The sequence below is a fragment of the Nyctibius grandis genome, chromosome 16 (genome assembly GCF_013368605.1).
Source record: "Nyctibius grandis isolate bNycGra1 chromosome 16, bNycGra1.pri, whole genome shotgun sequence".
NCBI lineage: Eukaryota > Metazoa > Chordata > Aves > Nyctibiiformes > Nyctibiidae > Nyctibius > Nyctibius grandis.
The window spans coordinates 1,673,605-1,699,081 of NC_090673.1; the positions used below are offsets into that span (position 1 = coordinate 1,673,605).

Sequence of the window (25,477 nt, forward strand, 5' to 3'; positions counted from 1 at the left end):
CTATATAAAATTAGTTTTGAAAAGTGTAAAAAGTGATATTAAAAATGATTGTCATGGACTTATATGTTGAAAGCTGAGTTTGAGAAGGCACTTAACCTAGAAAACCTGGCAGAAATTTTGAAGCCCTCATGTGAAGATATCGGCCATTTGAATGCTGAAGCAAAACCATAAAGGTTTTATGGAATGTGCATCCAAAGAAAAAAAAAACACTAGACTCAACCCTCCCTCCTCGTACCTAAAGGTTTTGGCATGCTAGCACTTCTCTGAAGAGCGTGATGAACAACAGTACTTGGAGCTCTCTCTTCAACTCCACTGTAGCACCCATCTGCTCTAGTGCAGGGCAGCTGAAAGCTAACTTGAACCCATTTGTCTTGATTTCTAAGAGAAATATGGGAGATCACTGAACGCCATATTCCTTGGGAAGCCTGACCTGCCTAAACACACCACAAAGCTGCCTTGATTTTAATGTCCTCAGACAACCACTGAGGATTCCATGCGGAGAACAACTACTCACATGGAAACACAACTTCTCGCCTCAATTTAGGAAACTACTCTCTTTCTGCACTGCTCTAGATTTTGCAGCGGGATCTAAAATCCACCAAGGATGGGCACTGCCTGGGTAAGGGGTGCCAGTGCCCTGCCTCGCACCTCCCGCCCCCTCCCCTCAGCCTTGCCCCATCCCGCGCTCCGGGCCCAGCGGCCAGGCCCCGTCAGCGCCCGCCTGCCGAGCACCTCGCGCCCCCTCAGCCGGCGGGGACGGGGCTGCCTGGGGTGAGTATTTACACTCACGGCCCTGGGCCGCTGCAAGCGGGGCCGGGCGTCGGTGAAATCACACGCCCAGTCTCCGCCGAGGTGTCCCGGCGCGGGGGCGGCGGCTCCTCCCCGCCCTGAGCGGAGACGGGGCAGGGACGGTCCTCCCCGCACACACCTGCCTCCCGCCGCGCCGCCAGGCCCGGCCGCCCCTCAGCCAGGAACGGGGAGGACCCGACCGCGTCACTTACGCACTCTGCGCCCGACACGCTAGCACCTACGGCATTTGCGCAACGGGAGCCCTCTCAGGTGCAGCGCCCGCGTTGACGACATTACGGAGAATTCGTAAGAAACACTAACCTCTTTGAGGGGCTTTACGTAAGTGACGTTCGTAGGTGCAGGCTTGGCCGCTGCTAACGCACGTAGCTGCAGGAGCTCCCTGAACTGCAGAGAGCCCCCTCCCCGGGCGGCGGGTGGGATTACGCAGTTTACGCAAGGAGTAGCGGCTCCAGGTAGGGAACAGGACGGGCCAAACCGAGAAGGTTTACGTCAATTCCGTAAGGCTGCGCTGGCCTGCCGCGAGGAGGGAGGAAACGGCTGGTTCCGCGCCGCTACGTAATTGGCGCGGCGGCGCGGCATCCCCCTACGCAGTTGGCGTAAGGCGCTCTCTCAGGTGCAGGGAGGGGGCGGGCTCACGTTGCCCGGCAGCCCCAGCCTATGGGGGCGCCGGGCGCTGTCACGTGCCGGAGCCCCGCTCGCCGCTGCGGAGCCGGAGGAGCCGGACGGGGCCACGGAGCCGGGACGGGGCCGAGGGGCTGCGCCGGGGCCGGCGGCGAGCGGGGTGAGGCGGGCGAGCGGCGGGGCGGGCGGCGGGGAGGGGTCGGGGCGGCGGGCAGCCCTCCCTGCGCGCCCCTGGGGGGAGGCGGGCGCCGGGCGCCGCTCCTCCCACTGCACCGGGCACTGCGGGCAGAAGGCAAGGGCAGGACACGGCGCGGGGGATGGGAGGCGGGGCGGGGGGCGCTGCTGCGCGCGCGGAGCGGTGCGGCGGCCGTTGCGGGGGGGGGGGGGGGGTGGTCTCGGCGCCCTGAGGGGCCGCCAGCCCGCGGGCGGGGCGCGGATGAGGGGCTCGGCGCCGCGGTGCGCGCAGGCGGCCGCCCTCCCGCCGGCTGCGCCGCGCGTACCTGTCCGCGGGCGCGCAGGTGCCTGCGGGGCGGGCGAGCTGGAGCCGCGGCCGGGTCAGGACCGCGGCGGGGACTTGCCCGGTGTGCGCGGCGGTCCCCGGGCGGGCAGGGCGAGCGGTCCGGTCCCTGACAAGCAACCACCGCCCGCCCGCGCCAGGTGCGGTGCGCGGGGCTGTGCGGGCCGCGGGGGGTGCTCGGGCCCCGGCAGCCGCGGCCGAAGTTCGCCGTGGGTCGGTCGTGGCCCCGTCCGCCCCGCTGAGCCGGCCCCGGCGTGCGCGGGAGAGCCGCGTCCCGCGGTACCTGCCCGGGCTTCCTGGGTCTGAGGGAAATACCGGCGGTGTTTTGGTCCGTGGTTTTGGTTTTCTTTTCCCTTTCGGTCTGGATTTGTTCTGCGCTGGGTTGTGTTAATCATTAACCCAGCAATTTTTCTGGAAGTGGGAACTTAAAAGGGGCAACCGGGGAGTCGTATGCAGGCTCCTGATGAGAGCAAAACTCGAATTTTGAATCAAAATATGCATTATCTAGCTAAATATCTTATTATTTATTTAGATGGCTCTGGAAATGGTGCCGTGTGATTTACAGAAAGTAAGAAGAAAATGCCCCGCTCCAGAGAGTGCGTGTTCCAAATAGCTCCTGCAGAGTACAACAGTACAGAAAAAATTTATAAAATGGGGGGTCCTGGATATGCCTGAATTTTTTTTTCTTTAGCTGTTTAATATAGTCTGTTAACATTTTTTAAAAAGTTTTGTCATACTTTGTCCTGAAAACACAGAAATTCTAAGGGTGTTTAAAGTAAAGAAAGACTTAAGTGGGCATTGTTGTCAGGAACGTGAGGTATTTCAAATCTCCAGTTCCAAAAGATGTTTGTGCAACTTCAACTGAAATTAAAATAGCTGGGCTATTGAACTTAAATTAAAATAGCTGTGTGTTGTAGTGAGCGTTTGAAACCCGGCCTTCTAGGGTAAAGACAGAAAATTAAAATAATTTCCTTCATTCATGCAGAATAACTTAACATCCTTGGAAAGAACAGAGAAGGAAGGACTGCTTGCAAAACCTGCTCTAATTTTATTTTTGAAGATATGGTAACGATTTTCAAGAGACCCAAAGGAAGCAACTGTGGGGGCAGAGAGGGCCTGCTGTTTGCAGGAAGGAAAGAAGGTAGAAAAGTGCTGTCTATACTTGGAGGGAAGGCCTTAAAACGAAGGCCTTTAGTCCTTGCTAATTTTCTTATTCCTGTTTTTGTAAAGGGGTTTTATTTGCATGGGCTGTTCATCCAAGCTAATCATTATTATTGAACTATTGACAATATTGTCATCTCTCCACAAAGAAGGTGGTGGTGAAATGCCAGTTTTGCTCCGAGTGGTTCGCCAGCTAAAGGCAAGGTAGAAACCGAGGACTTGATTTCTTGGGGCACTGGAGAAAGGTTCGATCTAGAAATACTTGTATGTTGGGGGCTGGGGGAAGCCCCAGCTGATAACTGGTGTGAATGTTGCTGAAGAAGTGACCAAACCCAGCCTAGGGGTTTGTCCTAGAAGAAGGAATTTCAAACACGATTGATTTCATACCAAAGGTTCGGAAGCAGATGAGAAGAAAGAGTAAGCAAATGGCAAGATGTAACAGAAGATGGCAAAAGGCATGCCATGCCTAAACATTAGAGAAGTAGCTTAAACTCTGGTGGATGTGCAGATTTTGGAGACCCTTGTTTCTGACTTGGAAGCAGTTTTTTCCCATGGATGTTCATTCAGTAACATGATGCTTAAGGTTGCAGAGCTCTCTTCCTTTGAAGCCCCTCCGTTAATGTTCCTCAAAGGCCTGTGGGTGGACTGAGATTTTTTTTTTTTTGAACTGTGAAATCCTGTTTGGAAATAAAAAAAAGTAGTCTAAGAAGCTGCCTCATGTTGTGAAAAACCTCACTGTAGAATCATAAAAGCTGCACTTCTTCCACGTTGCTTTGGAAGCAGCTGAACTTTGTAACTTGGCGTGTAAATAGAGCTCTTTGAAGAGCACGTCCATGGCTGGAAAGGGGAGAGAGGGAAATGCCCTGGCTGGTTAACAAGCTTATGAGTGTGTGAAAAGCCACTGTGAGTGTTGAAGTGTCTGTTAAAACATAGAAAAGAAGTTTGCAGAGTCTTGTCCTTGGTTGTGGTGATGTACATACACCTAGAAGTGGCCAACGTCTAAGTGTAAATATGAAAGAGTAAAAAAATGCCAGTCTGGGTATTTCTGTAGCCTGGGCTGGGTGAGGGAGGGTACTCGGCAGTTGAGAGGAAGGTCCCCAGGAATGTGTTGGTCATCTGTGGGAGTTGCTGGGTGAGTGAGAATGCAGAGGTTCAGTCTACACCTTGCTAGGCTGACTTTCAGGTCTCGGTGTTAGGATTTATGGTAGGTCCTGCCATGCCAACAGAGGACTTGAGCATAGCACTCTGATTGCTGTAACTTACTTTGTGTTGAGGTTGGGGGAGGAAGGACTTCTCTGTTCTAACAACATGCACGAGGAGCACTTGGCTGATGTAGTGTCCTGGATTTGCTATAAACTGAGCAATATTGGCAAGTAAAAGCTTTACTGCTGTATCTGCTGCAGTGATGAGATCGAAAGGAAAATTCCTGTTTAAAGCAACATGAAAAACAGTTACAGATTTAAATAGCAGAAAAATGCAAGTCTCCAACATTTCTGTAGAAATCACAGTTTGAGTACATTTGTTGTACTCGCAGCTTGATTTGACAAATAGAAACTTTGTCCTTTATATTTAAGGAAACAAAAGCCTAAGCTGCCCTACCGGAAAATATTTGTTTATATTTTTTATTAAAAGCAGTAATTGGTACAAGTTATAAGACCAGAGACAGTATTTATTCAGTGTACTTCTGGATTTCTTGGCACTGGTGTAGTTTTTCCTTCTTATGTGCAAGTCTTTCAGTGAACAATGATGGCAGGAAACACAGATAGTGGCACAGACTGTGTCAGCTCACAGCAGGATAATGTTTCTGTTTAACTTTTTTGAAAACCTTCATTCAGGTCCCTTTAAGAAAAAGCATGCATAGGAATTCTGATGATATGAGTGAGTTAACATAAACTTCTTGCACTTTGGATTTTTGGACTTTATTTTGTAGCTAGATTACCTTATGTTTCTGGTCCTCTCACTCTAAACATCGTGGAATGGAAGAGGGCTGAGAGAATTCTTGGACCTCGCTCCATGTTGGTCTGTTGCCTTGTGTTCATACTTGTGCTTTGCAATATATATACTGACCTTTCTGTTAATTTCTGATGCTGTATAGGAATGTAGACAAGGTGCTGGTTGTAGGAGAAACATAAGGAGAAATTCAGGGTCTGTCATTTGTTCTGCTGTTACTGAAAGGTCTGTGAAGCACGGTACTGGGCTGCTCTGTCCCTCCTCTGCTGGCTAAAACCAGGGGCTCTGAGACTAATCCAACGCGTGGATTTTCCGTGCAGCTGAGTGAGGCTGGTGTATTACTGAGCCACCTGCACATTTGCTGATTGGCTCCTCAAGTAGTAAAGGCCATGGATTATTAAACCCATGGCCTCGTTGTTTTACTTCATTGATTTCTCTATAACTATGCAAAACTTTAACTCTTTTGTAGTAAAATATTTTCATAACATGCTGGTAAATTAAAGGTGTAAACGGATGTTGAAGAGGAATAACCTTATGAAATCCAGTTGCTAACTCATTTTAGGAGATCTCTTGGACTGTGGAAATGTAAGTGGTCCTGCCACATGGGTTGATTTGAATTAGTTCTCTTATGTTGTGGTTTGGCATACTATTTAAGAGCCTCAAGATGCTACTTGTGATTGACACAACAAAATGTAAATTATATGCTGTTTTACTAAGCTCTAATTTATCTGTCGTAAGGTTTGTGTACCAATAGTACTAAGCTCTTCTTACAGTAATGTTTCTCTTTCATGTAATATCTACATAGGGGAATGAAATCGCTCTTAATTGTATGCTTAAAAATAAACTAAAATTGGGGTGTGTCTGGCTATCACAGTAAATTAAATTTTGATGCTTCTTGTTCTTTTTGTGCATTTACTTTAAATTGACTTTATTGAAAAATTAAACGTTTGACTATCTGGTTGGGAAGAACCCTGTTACTAGTGGGTAATGATGAGATGTCACAGAACTTGAAGAAATCTTAGAACACGTAATTGATTAAGATTTTAGACCTTAAACTTTGATGATTGAAGCAGAACTTGGCATTTGGCTTGGCAGTAAATGAGCTCAATGGTGGAAACAGATGTTGCCTCTTAGAAGTTGCCCCGTAGTAGGAGCAGAAAAGGGCAGGTTGATTTTAGAGGCCTTTACTTCTCTATTTCCTCTGATTCTTGGGGAGGAGACACTTTCATTAAGCACATTTCTCGTTTGACTTGTAATACAGCAAATTTGAGCGTTAGCGTGGCTTTTTAAGTACTGGCCCTAAAGTGGCAAGGAAACAAGCCAGCATGCTGCGCCCCACTGAATTTAGTTGCTGTTGTTGAAATAGGTGTTAAAATTGCTAGCTGGTATATACCTGGATAAAGAAGGTCTTTAGCTGAAATGGTCTTTTTACAGCCTGCTTAGCAGGGCACTGAATGGTTGTACTAAACATATCACCTGGAGACTGGGTGCAAGTGTACAGTTAAGGTGGTACAAATCAGTCCATTTAAAAAACAGATTATGGCTTGTATTAAAAAGAAAAAAGAAAGGCATTTGAGTTCTCTGTCCTGTGGGAGTCAGCTATCAAGAGTGAAACTGGTAATGTGTTTCTGTTACACTGTCTAGTATGATCGTAAAGGGCCCAACGGTGTAACCTTGTGTAGATAAGATGAATGGGGTTGGTTTGTGGATGTTTTTGTTAGCCGTAGAAACAAATAACATGTTATCAGTGGATCTGAAAGTGCTGACTAACGTGTGTTAACATTTAATCAATTTTGGAGTTGAATTTAAATAACAGCTATTTATGTGGTGGTAATTATCTGGTCGTAGGCATGGCAGGAGCTGGGGAGAAGTGCAGCGTGGCCGTGGTGCTTCTGCAGCTCTGAGCTGAGGAGTGGTAGCAGTCAGCACAACCTGCGTGGCTGGTTTGTCCAGCTGTGCTGGGTGATGTTCTGGTAGGTGTGTAACTGGTGCTGAATCTGGGTGAAGACATCAATTTTCCAGTATGAAGACAAGAAGAAAAATTATTCATTTATTCCTATTTTTTGATACTTCTGTGCTGAAGGGGCAGCTCTTTGCTATGGAAACTTGCTTTTTTTCTCTGTTTATGGGATGCTGTAGTTTGCTCTATGACCCTCTACGCACTTAGTACTTTTCCACTTATCTACTTTGCTTGATTTCTGTATGTATAATATGACAATTTTTTAACATTTGCTTTAATAGAAAAGACTCTGGAATAGAAGGGGGAGGAGCATGAGTGAAGTACCAAAGAATACACGCAGCCACTGGAAAGCTGAGGTATGATGGGACAAGTAGGGAACGTGGAGCTCCAGGTAGGATAGTTGAAAGGAAGAGGTTGCAAGGAATCCATAAAGGACGATATAGAAGACTATAAAGTGCTTGTAGAGAAAATAGAGGATTGGAAGGTACCCATAAAAATCTGGGAAGTGTTTAGCCCTGTAGTATCATATATTGTGGTAGTTGTGCACCCCAGAGCAAAGCGTGGACTAATTTATTTCCCTTTACTCTGATAGCTGGTGTAACTCTACAGAAGATGAGAGGAAAACATAAATGCCCAAGAACTGATTTTCCCCCATCTCTGCTTTGAAGAACGCCTTTTCCATGTCATAGGTTCTTAGTGATAGTCATCTTTTCAGAGAGCTAAAAGTGTTTAGTAAGCAGCTATTCAATGTCCTAATGCTTAATGATCTCTTGATTTGATGTCTAGATAATTGGACTTAACAAATAGATTAGGGCTTCTTCGGTTACTTGGTCATGCTGTCCAAGTCTTTAATCATATAGAGACTTAATTTGTTTCTTTACAGTAATCAGCTATGGCATTTGGATGACCTTAAAGAGGGGCGGGCGTATCGCTGGACCTCTGTAGACTTGAAGTGTAGTGTTTCTTATACTTGGTAACCGGGGATGTTGCGTTGAGTGCATCACAGCCAAGCCCAGAATAATTGTGAGCATTCCTTCTAAAACTGGAAACTGGTAAAAAGCCCAGGGAATAAACTCTTCAATACCAGGCACAGAGCAACATCGTGATCCAGTGAAGAAGGTCTAATGGTTAAACTGAAAGTATTGATTAGGGGAGCATTGGCCCCTTTTCAGGTTCTGCCACTGATTTACCGCAGTATTTCATTTCTTCGTGTCTGAAGTTCCCCTATAAAGACTGAAATGTTTCCCCCTCTTACAAAAACTGTTATTTTAAAACAAGTAATAAATGTACTCTGGTAGATATGCTGACAAGTGTTCTAGAAAAGCTAGGAAGAAAGGCAAATCCTGGGAAGGTGGGGAGGAGACAAGGCTGATAACTTCTTTGCTTCTGGTGGGTGAGGGTGAAATTGGTGACTGCCAAAAATATGCGCTCAGAGAAGTAGCTTGTTCTGCTCTGAGCCCACATCTGTACACACCTCCTCATCTCTACAGATGGCCAGGAGGCTGAAGAGAGAACACAGTTGTCTAAATTTGTGTAAGAGAAAAGAATCATGACTCCCACCTTAGAGGCGAACAAGAACCTCCTGTAACTGGGGTATTTTTGACAATTTAAAAAATTTGCTTGAATTTTCATTCTTAGCAAATTATGTGAAACCTGACACTGTTCGTAGTCGCTAAATAAATATTTTTTTTTAATGTTGCTTTGTACTAAAAGATGGTTGGCTGGCTTCAAAACTAGCCTGCTAAGGAATAAATTTGATCTAGAAATTGTCTTTGCATGCTTATGCTTTAACAACTTATAAGATACTTTTCCACTTTAGATTTCACTTAGAAAAAACAACTGTCACCATCTAAATAGTGACGATACTATTTGAATCAATCATGATAAAAGGCATGAAAAGAAAAACAAAATATTTTTATCTTCGTGTTTCTTTTCTACTAACATTACTATGGGAATAAGATTGTCTTTTGCAGGTTGATTATTTCCCTACAATCTGCTTTATCCTTTGAGGGAACTCAGTCATTTTCTTTTTGTTAGCCCATGAAATAAAGGATATTGTTTAAAGCAGGTAGCTGAGAGTCAGCATTATACAAACAGTGAACTCTTGACTGAACATCTCTTTTTGTGGATGTGGCCTCATGTAATAAACCAATAATAAGAGCAGTTTAGAAAGTACATCTTTGACAGTTCTCTGATTAACCCATGTTCTTTGCAGACAGGGGTTGAATACTGAATGTTGCTGAATTGTGACTGTACATATTGCTTCCCTCGATCCCGAACACTGAAGAACCTGAAACTGGAGACTTCCTGACCCTTTTAAAAACAAACGAGCAATGTTGTTTAACTTCTTGATATGGGTCAGGAGCCTGAGCTTCGTGCCAAGTTTCAGTGTGAAACAAAGTAGGACTGCAGAGTTAAGAAAAACTCTTGCAGAATGCACTTATGTGGAGCTGCTCATAAAGCTACAACTGTTGAGGCACTGTGGCTTACTAAAGCAGATTCTTAAAAGGGGAATGAGATATGGCCTGCCTTAAACGTTCTTCAATTAATTACAGTTCTTAGTTGAAAAACTTACCAAGTGCCATAGATGCAATATTTTGTGTTACTTAATATGGATTCCACATCAGTATTAGAATAACTGCATGTTACAAATGGATCTGCTTTTACTGTGTAGTTGGGTAGTAACATACCTCTGTTGTGGTTCCCGTTGAGATGCTTCCAAGTGTGCTTTTAGTAATGCAACATAAGCATAGTGTCATTGTCCAGCATTCCGCCCTCAGTGAGAAGTTGCAGCAGCACCAGACAAAGATGATCTCTCCCTTACTGGCTGATGTTGGTCACCCTTCCAGCACCATGTCTGCAAAACTTTCTGTGTCGAGTTCCATGAAATTTTGGAGAGGAACGAGCATACTGAAAGAATATTAAGGGTAAAGAGGAGTCAGAAGAGTTTGCAGAGAAACAGGCAAATACAGAGTTGAACTAAGCTGATTGGGATCGATGAGTTGCCCAGTGAGGTAAGAGAGTCCAGGTGAAACAGTCAAATGTTCCTTCAGTATTTGGAGTATCCATTTACTGATGCTTCTGCAGTTACTGCAGGGTTTGAATATCATTGTACTGGTGCTTCTGCAGTTGCTGTAGAAACTGTTGGCTCAGGCTGTCTCCTTGCACTTCTCCTGCAGAGGAAGAACTGCTCGAGGAGAGCTTGTCTGGACATGAGACTCAGTGGTACATTTATTGTTTTCTTTCATACTGCAATCTGTAATCTTTATTTTAATATAAATACCTTGGCTAGCTTCTTTTCGTTTGCTTGTATATGTTTGATCTGTATGTGGTACTTGCAGTAAAGGAGTTCTCTTGTGCCAGGAGAACAAAGACTTGCTTTCTGTTTGCACTGGGCACTACTGATTTGCAGTCGTCGACTGGGTTTAGTGCCAGTTTTAGCAGGTGCACCTTGTCTCAATGAGTTCTCTTTACACTCATCACACAGTACAGTAGCAAGTCTCATGCACAGTACACAGAAGATTGAATTTTGGCTGAGAGCTGAGGAGTACAGGGATTTGCTGTACTTCCCCCGTTTCCTTTTCCTTGCTCCATTTACATTATTTGTGCTCCTCTTGTGTTGCAGTTGGACTAGATGATCGTTGTAGGTCCCTTCCAACTGAAAATATTCTGTTCTAACAAAGTTTGGAATATCTCCTGAAAAGACTTTTTGTATGCATGTGTAGCATTTGTGTAGATGGGTTGGATAGTGGTTTGAGAATATGCATGCACGAAACACAGTCTTAAGGTTTCTTCATATTTCAGAGTGTTGGAACAGATCAGAAAACTTGACGATCTTTATACTGTAAAAGGACTCTGAGGTGTTCATTCGTAGAAGTGTGTAGAGAGAAGGTGGTTGGTGTGGCAAAGACTGAAAAATGTTTTTTGGCTGCTCTTGTTGAGAAAGAAAAATATCTTCTAAGTTTGTCATGAGGTTACAGAAACTTGCTGTTCTCATGTAAAGAATGGGGAGGTCGGAGGGAAGGAGGAGAACAGGCAAAACTCACGCAGGGTTGGTTGATAGGGCCTTCAGTGCTGTTCTTCCATGTTGCAATGCTTCCAGTCTGCAGCAGGGCAAAACTGGGTTTCCTCTTGCCAGTCTCTCTGTAGCAGTTGAGTGCTGCAGCACAAGAGCAGCTTGCAGCTATTCCAGCACTATTCCAGTAGCTGTTAAGACTACTGTGGGGGGAAGGAGAAGAGCCAGTAGATTTTAGACCTCTGCTGTACAGGAGACAAAATTGCTTGCTGGGTGATCCAGATACCCAGAATGCATGAAGCCCAAGTGAAGCAGTACATGTTTGTTACATGTGTGCATTTGCTTTTCTTTTGATTATTTCTTAGGAGCCTAAGATGGGGTTAGAAGGAGGAAAAAGCATCATAGGGATGAAAAGTGGCATTTTGGCAGAGTTGGGCTTGTTGTAGGGATCATCATATTGAAGTACACTCTGTAGTCTCCTTGTCAACAGATCTAGGATCAAAGTAGCCGTCCTGAGCGAACTCAGAGAAATGCTAAACTGCTATTTGGAGCTTAGTGTGGAGAGGATTGAAGAGATCCTGTTTGAGGCATGTGATTTGGGTACAGGCAGGGGAGGTGATGACATGCACTCCTGGTCATCCAGGAGTTGCCAATTTCTTTTGACTTGTAAGAGAGATGCTGTCAGACCCTCCATCCTTTTTGTTTGTTTTCGGGTGTTCTGGGTGGCTACCTAATACCTCGTGTGAAGGCTGGTTTTTTTTTTTGTTGGTTGGTTGATTTTTTTTTGTTTCTTTTTTGAGAGACAGTGAAGAATTAGCTCCCTTATCCTCTATAGCCTGCTCCTGTGCCACGCAGAGCTTTAGAAGTGCAAAGTGGCAAAGACAACTGCCTTTGATATTTTTTTTTTTTTCTTCAAAACCAAATGATATGCTAGAATTTGATGTCCAGAGTGAGCTGCTTGATGCCGAGGAACAGGCTGCTTTACCGAGTAGGGCTGCAAAGCTTCACCTTATCTTGCAGAATGGCTCAGGTCCCTTGCTAGTGTCCTGAAATGTTCTTATTTTTCTGGCTCCTGTCCTTCCTGCGAACAGACTATGTGTGTCCTGCTGCCTAAAGAAAGAGGGACTCCATTGTTCTCTTTTGGAAAATACACATAAGGTTCCTGAGTCCACATCAGTTTGACTTTCAGAAGAGTGGAGTGCTCAGAAAATTTGATGGCTGAAAATAGGACACATTCTGAATTAGATTCCCGAGTTTAATCACGCTGTATTCAGATATTGAATTGCTCATTTGAGTCTCATGAATCTACAGGTAATTGTTGTCAGGCATTTGCTATGACAGTTTGCCAAGCTGGCCTGTGAAGGATGGCTGTGGTCCTACGAGGGAGAGACTGAATAGCAAAAGCAGCCAGAAATGCAGTGTCTGTTCAAATTAAACTAAAGAAGCCAAAGTAAATGGTGGAAACTAGAACGGGGTCGGGGGGGTAAGCATGCCTCATGCTTGGTGTGTTTAGTAAATGAAATACTAACTACTTTTCTAAGTCCTACCACTGATCTACAGCATAACGTTTACAGCTATTACAGCAATTGGAGAAGTAAAGTTTATGAAGTGGTGTGAAATTCTGGTGTGTGTAACTGAGGTCTGATATTTTTCTGCTAATAAAAGCACATTGGAGCTTGATACTGCAATCAAAATCGAAGAGAATGAGTAATGTATTTTAGTCTCTACTGTTAAGTCCAGCCTGAAGATTGGTATCTCCCACAGGTCAGCAGTGGAACGCTGGGCAGTACTGTCTGCTTACCGGTAGATGGAGAAGTAGTTTCCCAGATTTCTTTGATTTGTAAGCTCTGAGCTGTTTCTTTCAATTTATTGTTCATGGTGTTGCAAAAAACCTTCATCTCTTGATTGGCTGCAGAGACAGTGCTGGTGAACTTGCAGGCATTGCCATTTGCTTCCACAAAACAGCTTGGTGACACCTCCATGCTTTGGTGAGTATCTAGTTGCAGTGTTTAAGAATGAGGTCAGAGAGTCTAGAAATGCGATATATTCTCCCCATGGTAAATGGAAAAAAATTAGCATGATCACTTTGAATTAATACCATTATGTAAGTAGTGTTATTCAGCAAACTATGCTTACTCTCCAATGGAGCCAACTTTGATTCCTCTATTAGCTTTTAATTTTCATGGCGATATTCCAAGAGGAAAAAACACTACTTTGTTCTTAGCACAGAGATAAATGGAATGCCTCTGTCGCTCGGCTGAAACCATGTGTTGAAAGGCATGATTTTTTTTCCTAACAGTTCTGCAGAGTAATAGGACAGAATATGATTTGGATTACAGAAGACACACGCTGGGTCAGTTTAAAGTCTGCCAAGTTCTAATTTGCAATTTCTAGAAAATTTAGATCAGAAACATCTGAGTGCCTGCAGAAATCATCATTCTAAATTTAACTCATGGATTTTTGTCTCAGTAAAGCGTGAAACTGTCTGGTAGTATTTGTCCACTGAGTTTCAGGAACAACCTTTTTTTGTGTTGCGAGTTCTGCACTGGTGCTTCTGGCATTCTTTTCCTGGTCCTGCAGTGTATGAGTTCTAAATGCTTTAGAGCAAAATGCTAAGTGAAAAAGCGTTAGCTAGCTTTAATTACTTCCTCTGAATGCTCTGTTGCAGTAAGTGTAGGAGTTCCCAAATATCCCTGAGAAGGCCCAATACAGAGACTTTTGTTTTCACGGTAGAGGAGCCATGCAAAGTGAATAGAAGAACTGGTAAAACAGCAGAAGCAAGTGCTCTTTCAGTGCACAAAGCAGCACACCGATGTACTTTTTTTTTAAAGATTTTTCTCTATGACACAAAAGTTTGGTTTTTAGAGTGGAATTTTGTTTGAAGTGTGGAATAAGCTACATTGACAGCATTATAGTCTGACATTCTTTTGTCACTGAAAGTATAGTTTTAGACTGTGAAAACCAAGCATTTTTTTTGTGCTAACAAGAGCAGAGTTCAATGTTCATGTCCCTTTGGTTCTTGTTCTTCTTGCTGTGGTATCCTGTAATAATGGTGGTGGTGTGACACAGACACAGATTTACGTAGGTGGCTAAGCAGGCAATAAAAACGTTAAGACTCTAATCTAGCTCCCTCATAACTTCTCACCGAGGCATGAAAGGTTTTATATGCTATTGCCCAGTTTAGGAGAATACCATCAATTTATATAGTAGCTGGTTTTTAATTCTGGTTTTGATCCTGTCCTCTGCGTCTTGAACTGTTTATTCTCCTACCCAGACAGGTTGTGGCTTTCCAAGTGCATCTTCTTTTGAAAAATAAAATAAATCCCATCAATGTTGCTTTTGGGAACAGCAGTTTTCCTGTTGTCGGGGGAACTGAAGTGGCTAGACACAAAATGCAGTTAATGGCCCCAAATAAACTACCTTAGGTTGTTTTTCTCTAGTCTTTCCCCTGATAGTAATTTCAAGTGTTACTTTTAGCAACTATAGTGTATGAAGTGAGCTTTGGGGAGAAAGTGAGATTTTTGTAGTGGTGAATTGATCTCCCTGCAAAGCTGAGAGCACTTTGAATGCTGCTATTGATTGCACAGTCTGTTTGCTTCCCTCGGAGACAAACGAGTGTGCACCCTCTCTTACACTGGAATTGCAACAGCTTGCTATCACACACTTCTGCTTCCTAACCTGGATGTCATGTTATTAACCTCCACAAACTCACCTAAAAGCGGGTTCCTGTGGCTTGTGGCAAGCATATTGCCTCCGAGACACTGATGTTGATCATAGCCTTATGTTTTGCAGTTCAGAGGTGTGTTGCTTAATGTTGACAGAGAACAAGGTATGATGTTGATTACTTGATCTAAAGAGAACCGTGGTGAATGGCAAAGACTGGGGAAGCCTCCTGTTAACAAATGAAGAGCTACGTGTCTTTCGTGCTGTTGTGAGTTAAGTGGCACACAAGAGATGACATCGTTATCTGTGAAGAGAGATTCAACTAATTCATAGCTCTGTATGAAATTTAAACTGAGCATTGCCACCACTGGTGGTCCCTGCTAAAGTTGTCTGTCTTTTTCCTTTTCCATAGCTGTACTGTGCTGTGCTAACTGGAGAGAAGAATAATAGATGAGTTTTGCAACTGAAGTTGGCACATCTGACAGCACGTGCATGCAGTGTAGATCTGCTGAGGCAGTAAGACGCTGGATTAAGCCAATTTAAAATATTTTTAGACTCTTATGGTCTTTCAGGGAAATAGGATTTTTTTTCTTATATTAGTTTTGTAAATCTCTAAATATGTTTGGCTCCTTTTCTTCCTCTTAGCCAAGCTAGGACTTCGGACTACAAAATCATGTTCAAGACACAAATAGTGGACTTAAGTCACCAATGTCAGACAGTTCTTTCTCTGCCATCTAATGTGTTGGTGAGGCATTGTTTTTTACTTTCATTATGGACACAGTTGCTAGCTTTCATGCCTAAATGAACTAATTCAAATCTTTTGGTAGGGTTATCATGCATTTGAAGTAAATAATTGGGTGCCGAGGCTGAAAATTGATGGCAGCCAGAGTATTCTTCCCTAGAGAGGTATCACCATTGCTTCTGTTGTAGGGGTTCTTGCATTATATTCTGAGTCAAATTTGGTAGCTTCTGTCTGGCAGATAATATTTCTTCCATTCTCCTCGCTCCGAATGCTTCCCCTGCTAACACTGATTCATTGGCTTTGCATACTGGTTTTTTGGAACATGTGCTTTTCAGAAACAATTCTCCTAAAAATCCCCCTTTCCCCTCTTCTTTTGTGTGAATGACTTATAAAATCAATTTCAAGTCAGTCATGGGGAAGAAATTCATTAATTAAACTACAGGTTCCGTTTTGTCGTAGCCGAGGGTGCTGTGCCTGCTGAGGGCTGCAGTGAGCCCGTGCGGGTGGGATTGGAGACCCGAGTGGCAGCAGCCAACAGACAGGATTCTGCTCCTCTGGGCTGGTGGGACTGTACGGTCATATCCGCAGCATTAGGAAGGGAGAGTGTTTCAAAAGAGGAGGCTTTTGCTTCCGAAACAGCCTGAGATCATAGATACAGACTTTGTTTCGTATGCTTCTGTGGCATTACGTGTTGTGACATTGAGCTTCAGACTTCCCTGGAAGTAATAATCTAAGTCGCAGGAGAATGAGAGAAACAGACTGAAAATAACAGGTTCAGATGGGTGAGAGATGGCAAGAAAAAACCCTTAAAGCAGCTTTTAGTAACCTAGAACCTTTGGCAAGATGTTCTTTGACAAAATAGCCAATTACATGGGAAGTAAAAAATTCACCTGAACTTGTTCAGTAGTCATGGTGGAACTAAAACATGGTAAAAGTCTGATGGAGGATGTGTGTCGGCTGAGAGCAGAAGAGCTCTTTGCGCAATACTTAGAGTCCAGTGGTCTTCTCTTCCAAATCCTTTTAAATCTTCTCTCTTTAATTAAAAAAAAAAAAGTCAGTGAGGCAGCAAGACTGACATCCTAGAAAATGCGTTTAAGTGGAGAGTCATGAATGTTTAAACTGGCTGAAAGGCAGATGTGCACTGTAGCCCGTGTGGATTTGCAGTATTGGAAATGCCAGCTTCTTTACATATTGACATCAGGGAAGAAATTCTAGGGGAGAAACTTGCTTAAATTTCACCATTAAGGTTTGCTGCAGTTCTAGTCAGAAGGATAGCATTTATTCTTAAAAACTTCTTAATACTTTGAAATGGAAACTTTATGTAAATTAGAAAAATGTGAATCTCAAATATAGTATTTACATTGTGTTACTTGTAAGAAAGAATGACTACATTTGTTTTATTTACAACACAGAGGTTTAGGATCCATGCTGCTTTTCTCTTTCATCTTACTGATTACCAAGATATGTGTTAGCTTGAGATGCAGAACAGGGAACAGCCAGTAGAGCAAATGTGTTGGGCTGCTGCTGCATGGAATTGATGAAAAGTGCAAACGACCAGTCCAAGCAGATTCTGCTTTACTCTGTAGGACAGTTTGTTCTCCAGTCTCTTTCTCTCTCTCTCTCTCTCTTTTTTTTTTTTTTTTAGTATTTTATTTTATTTATTACCAACATAGGCAATTCCATGGTTTCCAGTCTTTCCCATGTGTATGCCTTTGGCCTCACAGTTCTGTGGAAGACACATTCTTCCTGGTGGAAGAGTGACATCTCGGTGGCCTTTCCCCCATCCTGGTGTGTGGTTAGTTGGTAGGCTGCAGCTTAGGCCAGCCTGCAGTCTATGGGATGTGAATCATAGCAGGGAAGAAACTGGGGCACTGCAGCTATTTCGGTTAAGCTGAAGGGTGCTGGAGAAGGAATGTCCCTGTCGTTAGTCTCTTAAACAGTGCGGCTGCTTCCCACTATGGCTCTGGAGCAAAGCAAGCCTCACAGGTAAGGAAGTGGACATAAATGATATGGGCATGGAAAGTATCTAGAAGGTCTGTAAAGCTTTAGTGTTGGGGTGTGAGTGCAGCACAAGGCTTGGGTGGTGAGAAGCCCAGCATGGCGCTAAACTGCACTGTGTGGTTGAGGAGGTAGAACTGTGATTTTTCTTCTGGAGAATGTGATGTAAGTTCAGGCATAGATCCAGAATATTGCTTAAACCAGCTCTGTCTCTGGAAAAATGACATTGCAGATGGTGAGTGTCATTTCAGTGTCATGTAATCCTTTGTATTAATTTAGTTAATTCTTCAACTGTAAATGGATGTAGTCTGTTATGAATTTCAGATGATTTTGAGTGTGGATGTCAAATTATGACTGCTTCACAAACGGGTGTGTACTGCAAAGTAGCATCTATCTAATCTGTGATTTTTTCATTTTATTTTGTTTTTTTAAGCTACCTGCCAAGAAGTTCTCCTTTTAAGATGTTTTGTTTTCTGTAGTGCTCAGTTTTACAGGCAGTTCTCTTGGATATTTCTGAGTAGCTGAGCAGGAAATATACTAAGCTATGTTAATGTTCACGTGTCAATTTGTTATTTAGGTGTCAACAGCCAGTTTTTAATTCTTTTTGCACTTGGTCTGTCTCTACTCATCTTGCATCTTGACACCCATACCAAGAGATGAAGGCATTTTCAAAATCATTTCATTAGAGACCCTTTGTAGCACTAGCTGCGACTGGTGTGCTGGGTGTTGTGCGGTGCCAGGGAATACGAGGCCATATAAAAGTCTGGAGAGAGACATATGTGAAAACATACCTTGAGGACTGTGACTGGTGTGCTGCTCTGAAGACCACTATTGAGTTTGGTGGTACATCTTCCTGTCCTCGGTAGTGAATAGTAGCTTAAATTCTAAAGGAGAAGGATTTACATTCCTTCCAAACTATTTTTCTTTGTTAGATATTTGCAGTTATTTCTGCTATTGTGTATTTCTTTCTGACATTGGGTGGTGTGGTTCGATATAACATACATCATTTTCTTCTTCAAAGGGTTGTATATATCCTCACGCTGTGCTCTGTGTTGCTTTTTTTAACCTTCCTGTTAGGCTAGTGATGATTTCCCCTTAGACTATCTTTTCCTCACCCTCTTTCCAGGAGCTAAAAATATGAGCTATATGAGCACATCCTTGTTTCCTTTTACCTTAATACATTAATCTAGATTAACTGATTGTTTGGCTTTAATTCTTCCACTTCTTTAATTCTTTTACCAGTGTGATTTATTTTGGCTGGTTTTTCATTCCTTGCTCTACAGCCTGGAGGGGGATCTGTGTTCACCCATTTTCAGTTGCACGTGCTTTGTTGCGTCTTTGAACCAAGGGTCACCAAGTTCTCCGTCCGTTGGCAGAGCTCCGGACCCTGGAAGACTTGGATTCCTCCGTTCTGGTGATCACAGGTGCCACGATTCCAAATCTCTTTATCAAGTGTGTGCCTGCCCTGTCTGGCTCTTGTTGAAGCTGGGTGTTGGGGCTGCCCAACAGAGGCTACTCCTAAGAGATTTCTGAGCACAGGAGCCTTTTTTCAAAATGTTGTGAGAACTGAACAGACAGGAGCAATACCAGACTTGAGTATTTGTTGTATGAAGTGTAAGAATTTGCCAGAGGAGGTACCTTTCCAGCTTTTAACTGTAGCGTTGCTTTGTAATTATTCATTTGGCTGGAAAATTCCAGCCTTCTAAAGGCCAACCCAGATGCAACTTTGCCAGGAAATGCATTACTTGGAAAATAATAAAAATGCTATGAATATACGGTCTCTGGGTGCAACTGAACGCTGAGCATACTGTTGGAAGCAGTCTTATTAAATGTAGCCCAGTGTTACATTGCACTTCTTTACAGAATGCTTATATGATTGTGAGTGGCAAGGATTTCTCTTCATATGGCAGTGAAGAATGAAGAAAACAGTTCTGTACAGCATACAGGGAGTTTGGATTTAAAACAGTAAATATCTGCACAAGTGGAAGGTCGGTTCTACTTTGCAGATTTCTCTGCCCCGTGCTCCTCGCTGAATCCTCATGAATTGTATTTGTCTGTTCTCCTCGGTTTGTTGATACTTTTAACAGGAGGGAAAACTATTTTGATATTTCTCTGTCAGTTATTTTGACATTAATCAACGCTGCAGATCTTGTTTTGTTTGGTGTCTGGGTACATCATAAAAAGAGTTGCTGAAAGAGTTCAATTATAATATCAGCATCTCTGCCAAATGTATTGAGCTGTTCTGAAAAGCGGCTTGTCTTTTCTGACCCAGATACACAGTTTCCAACTGTGGGAGATGCTGCCAGAAACACTCTTGGCAGAAGGCCAGCAATAAAATTATACTGCAGAAAAACACAACATATTTTCAGCAGCGCTTTGTATGGTGTGACGAAAAATTACCTGTCTCCTGAAAGCAAAGCAGAAGTTAAAATAAACTTGCAATTTAAAGTCGCAAGCCTCTTATTCTGACTTTTAAAGGTAACAAAAAAGGATGTAAATTCCAGTTCTCTTCTGTTACTGTGTCTGATACACCTCAGTCTGTGTTAGATACCCACTGGGTTGTTATTAGCAACCTTAGTTGTCCTTGCTGCTTTGTTAACATAAACTTTGAGCAATGTTAGGGTGGTGTACACTGTAAACTGTAGATTAGGAGGGTGGAGGGTGTTTTTAATGCTTAAGCTGAATATTGTTGGCATGTGCCTTCTCGATAGAGCATTTAAAAAACAATTTTTATGGTGTTCTACTTGGCCTGGCCAGGTGCCTGCACAGCAGCCTGTCGAAGTGAGGGTTTGGAGGACTGGAGTCCAGCGACCCTGGTTTCCTCTTCTCCATTGCTCCGGTAACGCTTCTGTGCAAGGTGCAGCTTCGTGCTGCTGGGGGATGTCGGGATGGCAAACGTCGTTCATGGCTCCTTTCTAGAAGCTTATGGCTCCCTGATTCTGATGTTGCATTTCAGTCCCCATGGAGCGCAAGTACCTGCTGCTCCTGCTTTTTCACTTTTCTGTTCACAAGCACTCAAAGGTAGCTGAGCATATTCATTACTCCTGGCTGTTTAAATTAGTCTGTCCCTTGGGAACACAACTGCCAGATGCAGGAATATATCCTACTACAAAGGCCTCGGATGAAATTCTTTTCCTTGTTTGTCTTGTGCCAAAGCATAAACTTCCTCTGTGAAGGATGGGGTGTTTAATGGAAACATTGTGAGACTGTCCTGGTGTTTTAATAACATTTCTAATGTGTCAAATCCACGGTGACTTTAAACCACATTGCAGACTCAACTCAGCTCTTCTGTGACCTGGTTTGGAGACAGCAAGTATTTACTCGTTTTACACTTCAGGGCTGCATGATGCAGAGGTAAAATGACTTTCTCAAGGTCGCCAAGGTCTTGGTAGCACTAGTAGCTTTTCCTAGACACTTTCTTGCAAGTGTGGGGGGCAGCCCCTGGGTAAGACAATTACGCATTTTAATATTGTGCTTTTTAGTCTGGGCATCAGCTGTTACTTCCCTGAGGATGCAGGGACAAATACCCTGCTATAGCCTGGTAGTAAAATCAGGCTGTTGGATTTATGGAATTGCTGCTCACTTCACATAATGCTTTCTGATGTATTTGGTGCTGAGCTATGTTCTGCTGCCTTAGTCCATATGGTTGGAGCAGATTTGATTTTAGTTTTCCTTAATTTAATTCTGCATGCTGTCAAATGTACTTTGTTCTGTATATTTTGTCTGCACTTTTATAGTAAACTCCCTCCTGTTTAGTGCTTTTGTTGAAAATCTTCTCTTAAAGTCTGAACTTTATTAGGTTTTCGCTCCTATGTACATTTCTGTGAAATATTCTTAGGATGTTAATGACTTGAAATTCAGCTGTATATGCCCTGACCTCAGCCATTTGCTGCTGAGAAGGACAGGTAGAATCGAACTTATAAATACCTTCGTCCAACAACTTTTGCTTGTCACTGAAACTTGAACCTGTCTTGAAAACAAGATGGTTACTACCCAGTTAAGGCAGAGTATTGAGAGGTGTTGGTGTTTTTGCTTCATCTGTCCAGCAGAAGATTAACCCTCATCATAGCTGTGAAACATTTATTTTTCGTCTGTTTCAGATTTTCAAAGAACACTCAAAAGCACTCGGCACATCCAGAATTGCACCCTGAGGTGTCTTTCCAGAGCTTGTGGGGCAGTCTGCAGACTTGCTCTGTGGACAACAACCTGCTCAGCAGTTTACTGAGGCACCAGGAGTTGCTCAGCCACCTTTGTCCATCGGCTTTCAATACACCCCACAAGCTGATGAGCAAGAGCTTGCAGTAGTCTTGGGAGCGAGGCCAGCCTGGAGCGTTGCTTGGAGTCTAGAGACGTTGTACTGGGCGTATGCTGAAGTCGGCAACACATTCCAGTGCCCTTCTCTCTGCCTGGAATTGCCAAGTTACAGTTAGCGGCGAAGACGGCAAGCTGAAAATGTGAAATGTAGGAGTCACAGGGAAGAAGAGTATGTGAAAAGAGCTGGAATTTAGTTTGAAGGGAGAACTAAGTTGAAATAGATAGATGATCTGGAAACATGTCTCATAAAAGTCTCTCTGGCTTGCCATCTGCTGACTCCAAAAGCGTATTATTATTGTAGAAAAGCAAAACAAAGAGACCTCGTAAAGAGTCCGGTTACTTCTGGAGGTGGTCAAAGGCTGCTAAGTGTGGAAGAGCTTATGACTAGCTCATAGAATAAATAGTGTCAAAGCAATAATCTTTGCTTATTTTCCCTCATGGCTGCCCCCACTTGGCTTCCAGGATCTCTTAAGAGGAGAATCTGGTCCTGTGAAAGAACATCACCTTGCTTGATTGCTTCTGGGAAGCAATTTGGTAGAGTGTTAATATACCTTGGTAGGGTGTACAGCCTTTGTGATAAGAAGTGGGGTCCTTCAGGGCTTTCATTAGCTTGCCTTTCCCGAGTATTTTTAGCACGACTGCATTTAACTCTCTTGGGGTTTCTTCCTTGGCAATCTGTAGCTGCTGGAGCAGACAGGCCCCTGCACAGTATTCTTGTCTGGCTGCTTTTTGTTTTACCCAGTTCCACATCCTAAATACAGTGGTGTGAGATACAAACCAACAGCTATTAGGCACTTGCTGCCAAAGGTGTTGGTCCTGTAAACCCACTTTATTTCTTCTGAACTAGGAAAATAGTGAAACAGGATTTGTTGTTGCCTTTCCTGTGGCATGTTCAAGACTCTATGGGCTGCAACATTTTAATTATTCCCTGTCACACCCCTGAGGTTTAAGCATCTACAAGGCTTTCATGTCATCTCGCCTATCCCTCTGCTGTTGCTAAACATGCTTTTAATCTCTAACAATGTCAGGATTCTCTGACAGACAATGTGCAACATATTGCTAGAGAAGGAGGACTGACATACAGGAGAAAAGGAAAACATTTGACTGTGTGTCAGTCTGCAGAAATTCACTGACTGGGTTTCTGATTGCTTCAGAACGTTGCTGGAAAGCTGATGCAACAATATGTGCAGTGAAAGGCAAACAGGAGTTTTCTGCAAGGACTAGGGTGCCTTGCTGTGCAGTGAGCTTGTGCTTTCCTCTCTCCCGTTACCTGCTCGGTTACTGTGCTCTTCGCTTGTCTTACCGAGCGTTCATTTGCAGTTCCGTGTGCTGCCAGTGCTGGTGTTTGTTTCCTAGTTTAGTACAAGAGGGCTGGCTGTTCCTGCAGGATCTTCTAGATGTTGTGTGCTCTGGAAAGCAGTGCAAGGGCAGAAAAGGCGGTGTGGAGGATTCCAGCTGAACATTCTCCCAAGTCTTACATCTTCAGTTTGTTATAGTGTGCTTGTCTCTTTTTTAAATATCAACCTACAATTATTGCCACCTGAAGTCTTAGTCCTGTACAGCGTCTGACACAGTCAGGATCGAGGGCTGCACTGGGGATTTCAACAGATAATTACTTTTTGATAATTAAATATAGTGTGTTTGATTCCTAATGCGCATGTGACAGAAAAATAGAGACTTCTTGAGCTGGTTTCACGTAGAGCATATTTGAGATGTTGGATTTCACGTCTTCGTCATATCAGCAACTTAGATTGCCAGGTGGCTGACAAACCACACTGAGATAAGCTCTAACTGGCATGGGAAAGTCGTTGCATACGTGTGGGCGCATTACAAAAAGTTGCTTTCCACAGTGACATCTGCTTGTTGTTCAGGAATAAATGGCTCAGTGGCTGCCTCCCCATCTTGAAGCCTGCTTGCTTTAATCAGTGGTTCGACTTAATGCGCTGCGTCGAACACTCATTGGAATTAACATCCCATTTCTTCTGGTTTCAAGTTGTTTCTCTCTTTTTGCAGGTGAATTACAGAAAGTGACTCCCAAAGCATCTTGGCTGTATGAACTCTGGAGCTGTCAAGGGACTGAGAGGCTTATGAAGAGGTTCTGTCAGGCAAAACAGTGCTTAGCAAAGACACCGAGGAGGAGGGAAAAGGAGAAAGGGAGGGAGAGAGAGCTGAAACACTAACAAACCATGGTAGGTGTTTGTCATCTTTCATAGGCTTGTGTTAAAAATATTCTGTGCTGACAGTCTTGCCTGGGCCCTGATAAAACCAGGGGAAGGGGATTTTCTGACCTTGCAGTAAATTCGAGCTGGTACTGCATGCTTGGAGCAAAGCAAATGTTTGATATATTGTCAGCCTCTCAAAACCAGAGAGTTGTCTTGTGAGCCTGCATTACATGAATTATTAAATATGAACAAAGGGGATGCTCGTAAGGTATTCTAATAAAACTGGCATTAGCAAGCTGTAGCAAACAGCATGGGTGACCTTGAACTTGCAGATTGCGTAACCAAATGCTGATATTCCCTTTCCACCTCTTCCTCACAGAAGCAAGTGTTGATTATTCGTATTTGTGTGCGTGTGATTGAATGTGGTGCTCTGCACGCTCTGTTACTAGTGTAGATGAAACCTGGGTAGTCAAATATACTTGGTGTATATTGTTTAAGTGAGGAGTTATTTCTGTTCTGCCTGGTATTGGTTACAAATTGGGAATGGCTGAGATGTTGAATTTGTAAAGCTGTGCAAATATGAAGTATTGTGATGGTAAGATTCTGAAGATGTGTTCACAAAAGGGCAATAAGCCTACCCAGTTCCTGAAAAATATCTGTGCAGAGCAGTTTAAGCATATTTGTATATTTTTAAGTCCTCTGAGGTTATTACTGAGAGAATGAAAATGAGAATAAATGCAATAAATTTTAAATACAGATCTCTAATATTTGTGTAGCTGATTGCTGCTGGTAGGCTGTGTGTTTATATTTATATATTAAAAAAAAAAAAAACTAAGATGAGACTTGTACCTATTACAGAGCACAAAGGGAGGAAGAACACTTGACAAAGCAGAGTTGTCAATATATTGTATTTTAAATAGTGTCCCATTTTGCTATTATTTTGGGGCTAAATTGTAATGAAGAATTGATCTTGTCAGTCCCTCTTCATTAGAAAAGAAAACAAATGTCTTCTAATTCAGGAGTTACTAATTTTTTCCTGTTTGATTGTTTTTCCTAATCGATATTTCCTGAGATAAGAGATGGTGGGGGTGAACTAATAAATCCAGCTTGTCAGTTTTCACTGCTGAACTGCAGCTTCTTTCTGTATCCATGTTGCGGATAAGCCACAAGAGGGACCTCCTGGAAGCATTTTGCAACTTGAAAGTACTGGGGATCATACCAGACCCCGACTAGCGAGTTTCTTTGACTACCTAAATTGTCCATCTGGGTAGGAGGTGAAAATGAAACCTGCTTAAGGTATTTAATGTGTGGGAGGAACAGATTTTTGGTTAATGATTCCAGGTTCTAGGAGGCTTTCAGCAGTGATTGATGCGTCTGTAGAGAGCAAGACTTAGAGTTGCTCTTGCCAGAGGTCTGTGCTGTGGTCACAGCTGGTCCAGGTCACTGTTTAGATCAAGTAAGTTTCATCTGGATAGTGTGTGACAAACCGGAGCTTCCTAGCCAAGTTACCCAACCACTTAAGTTTAACTTCCTCAACAATATCACTCAGGATTTGAGTTTCACT

General features: G+C 43.3%; 1 protein-coding gene across 6 annotated transcripts in view; it reads left to right on the forward strand.

The window, feature by feature from the left end:
* Positions 1-1,501: 1,501 nt before the first annotated feature.
* STRBP (spermatid perinuclear RNA binding protein) overlaps positions 1,502-25,477 on the forward strand; it is a 61,379-nt gene continuing 37,403 nt past the window's right edge. For all 6 annotated transcript variants that reach the window (XM_068413707.1, XM_068413708.1, XM_068413712.1 and 3 more), the window contains exons 1-2: positions 1,502-1,591; positions 23,765-23,940. In XM_068413707.1, coding sequence (XP_068269808.1) covers positions 23,938-23,940 — 3 coding nt within the window. In that variant the 5' untranslated portion in view covers positions 1,502-1,591; positions 23,765-23,937. The remainder of the gene's footprint in view (positions 1,592-23,764; positions 23,941-25,477) is intronic.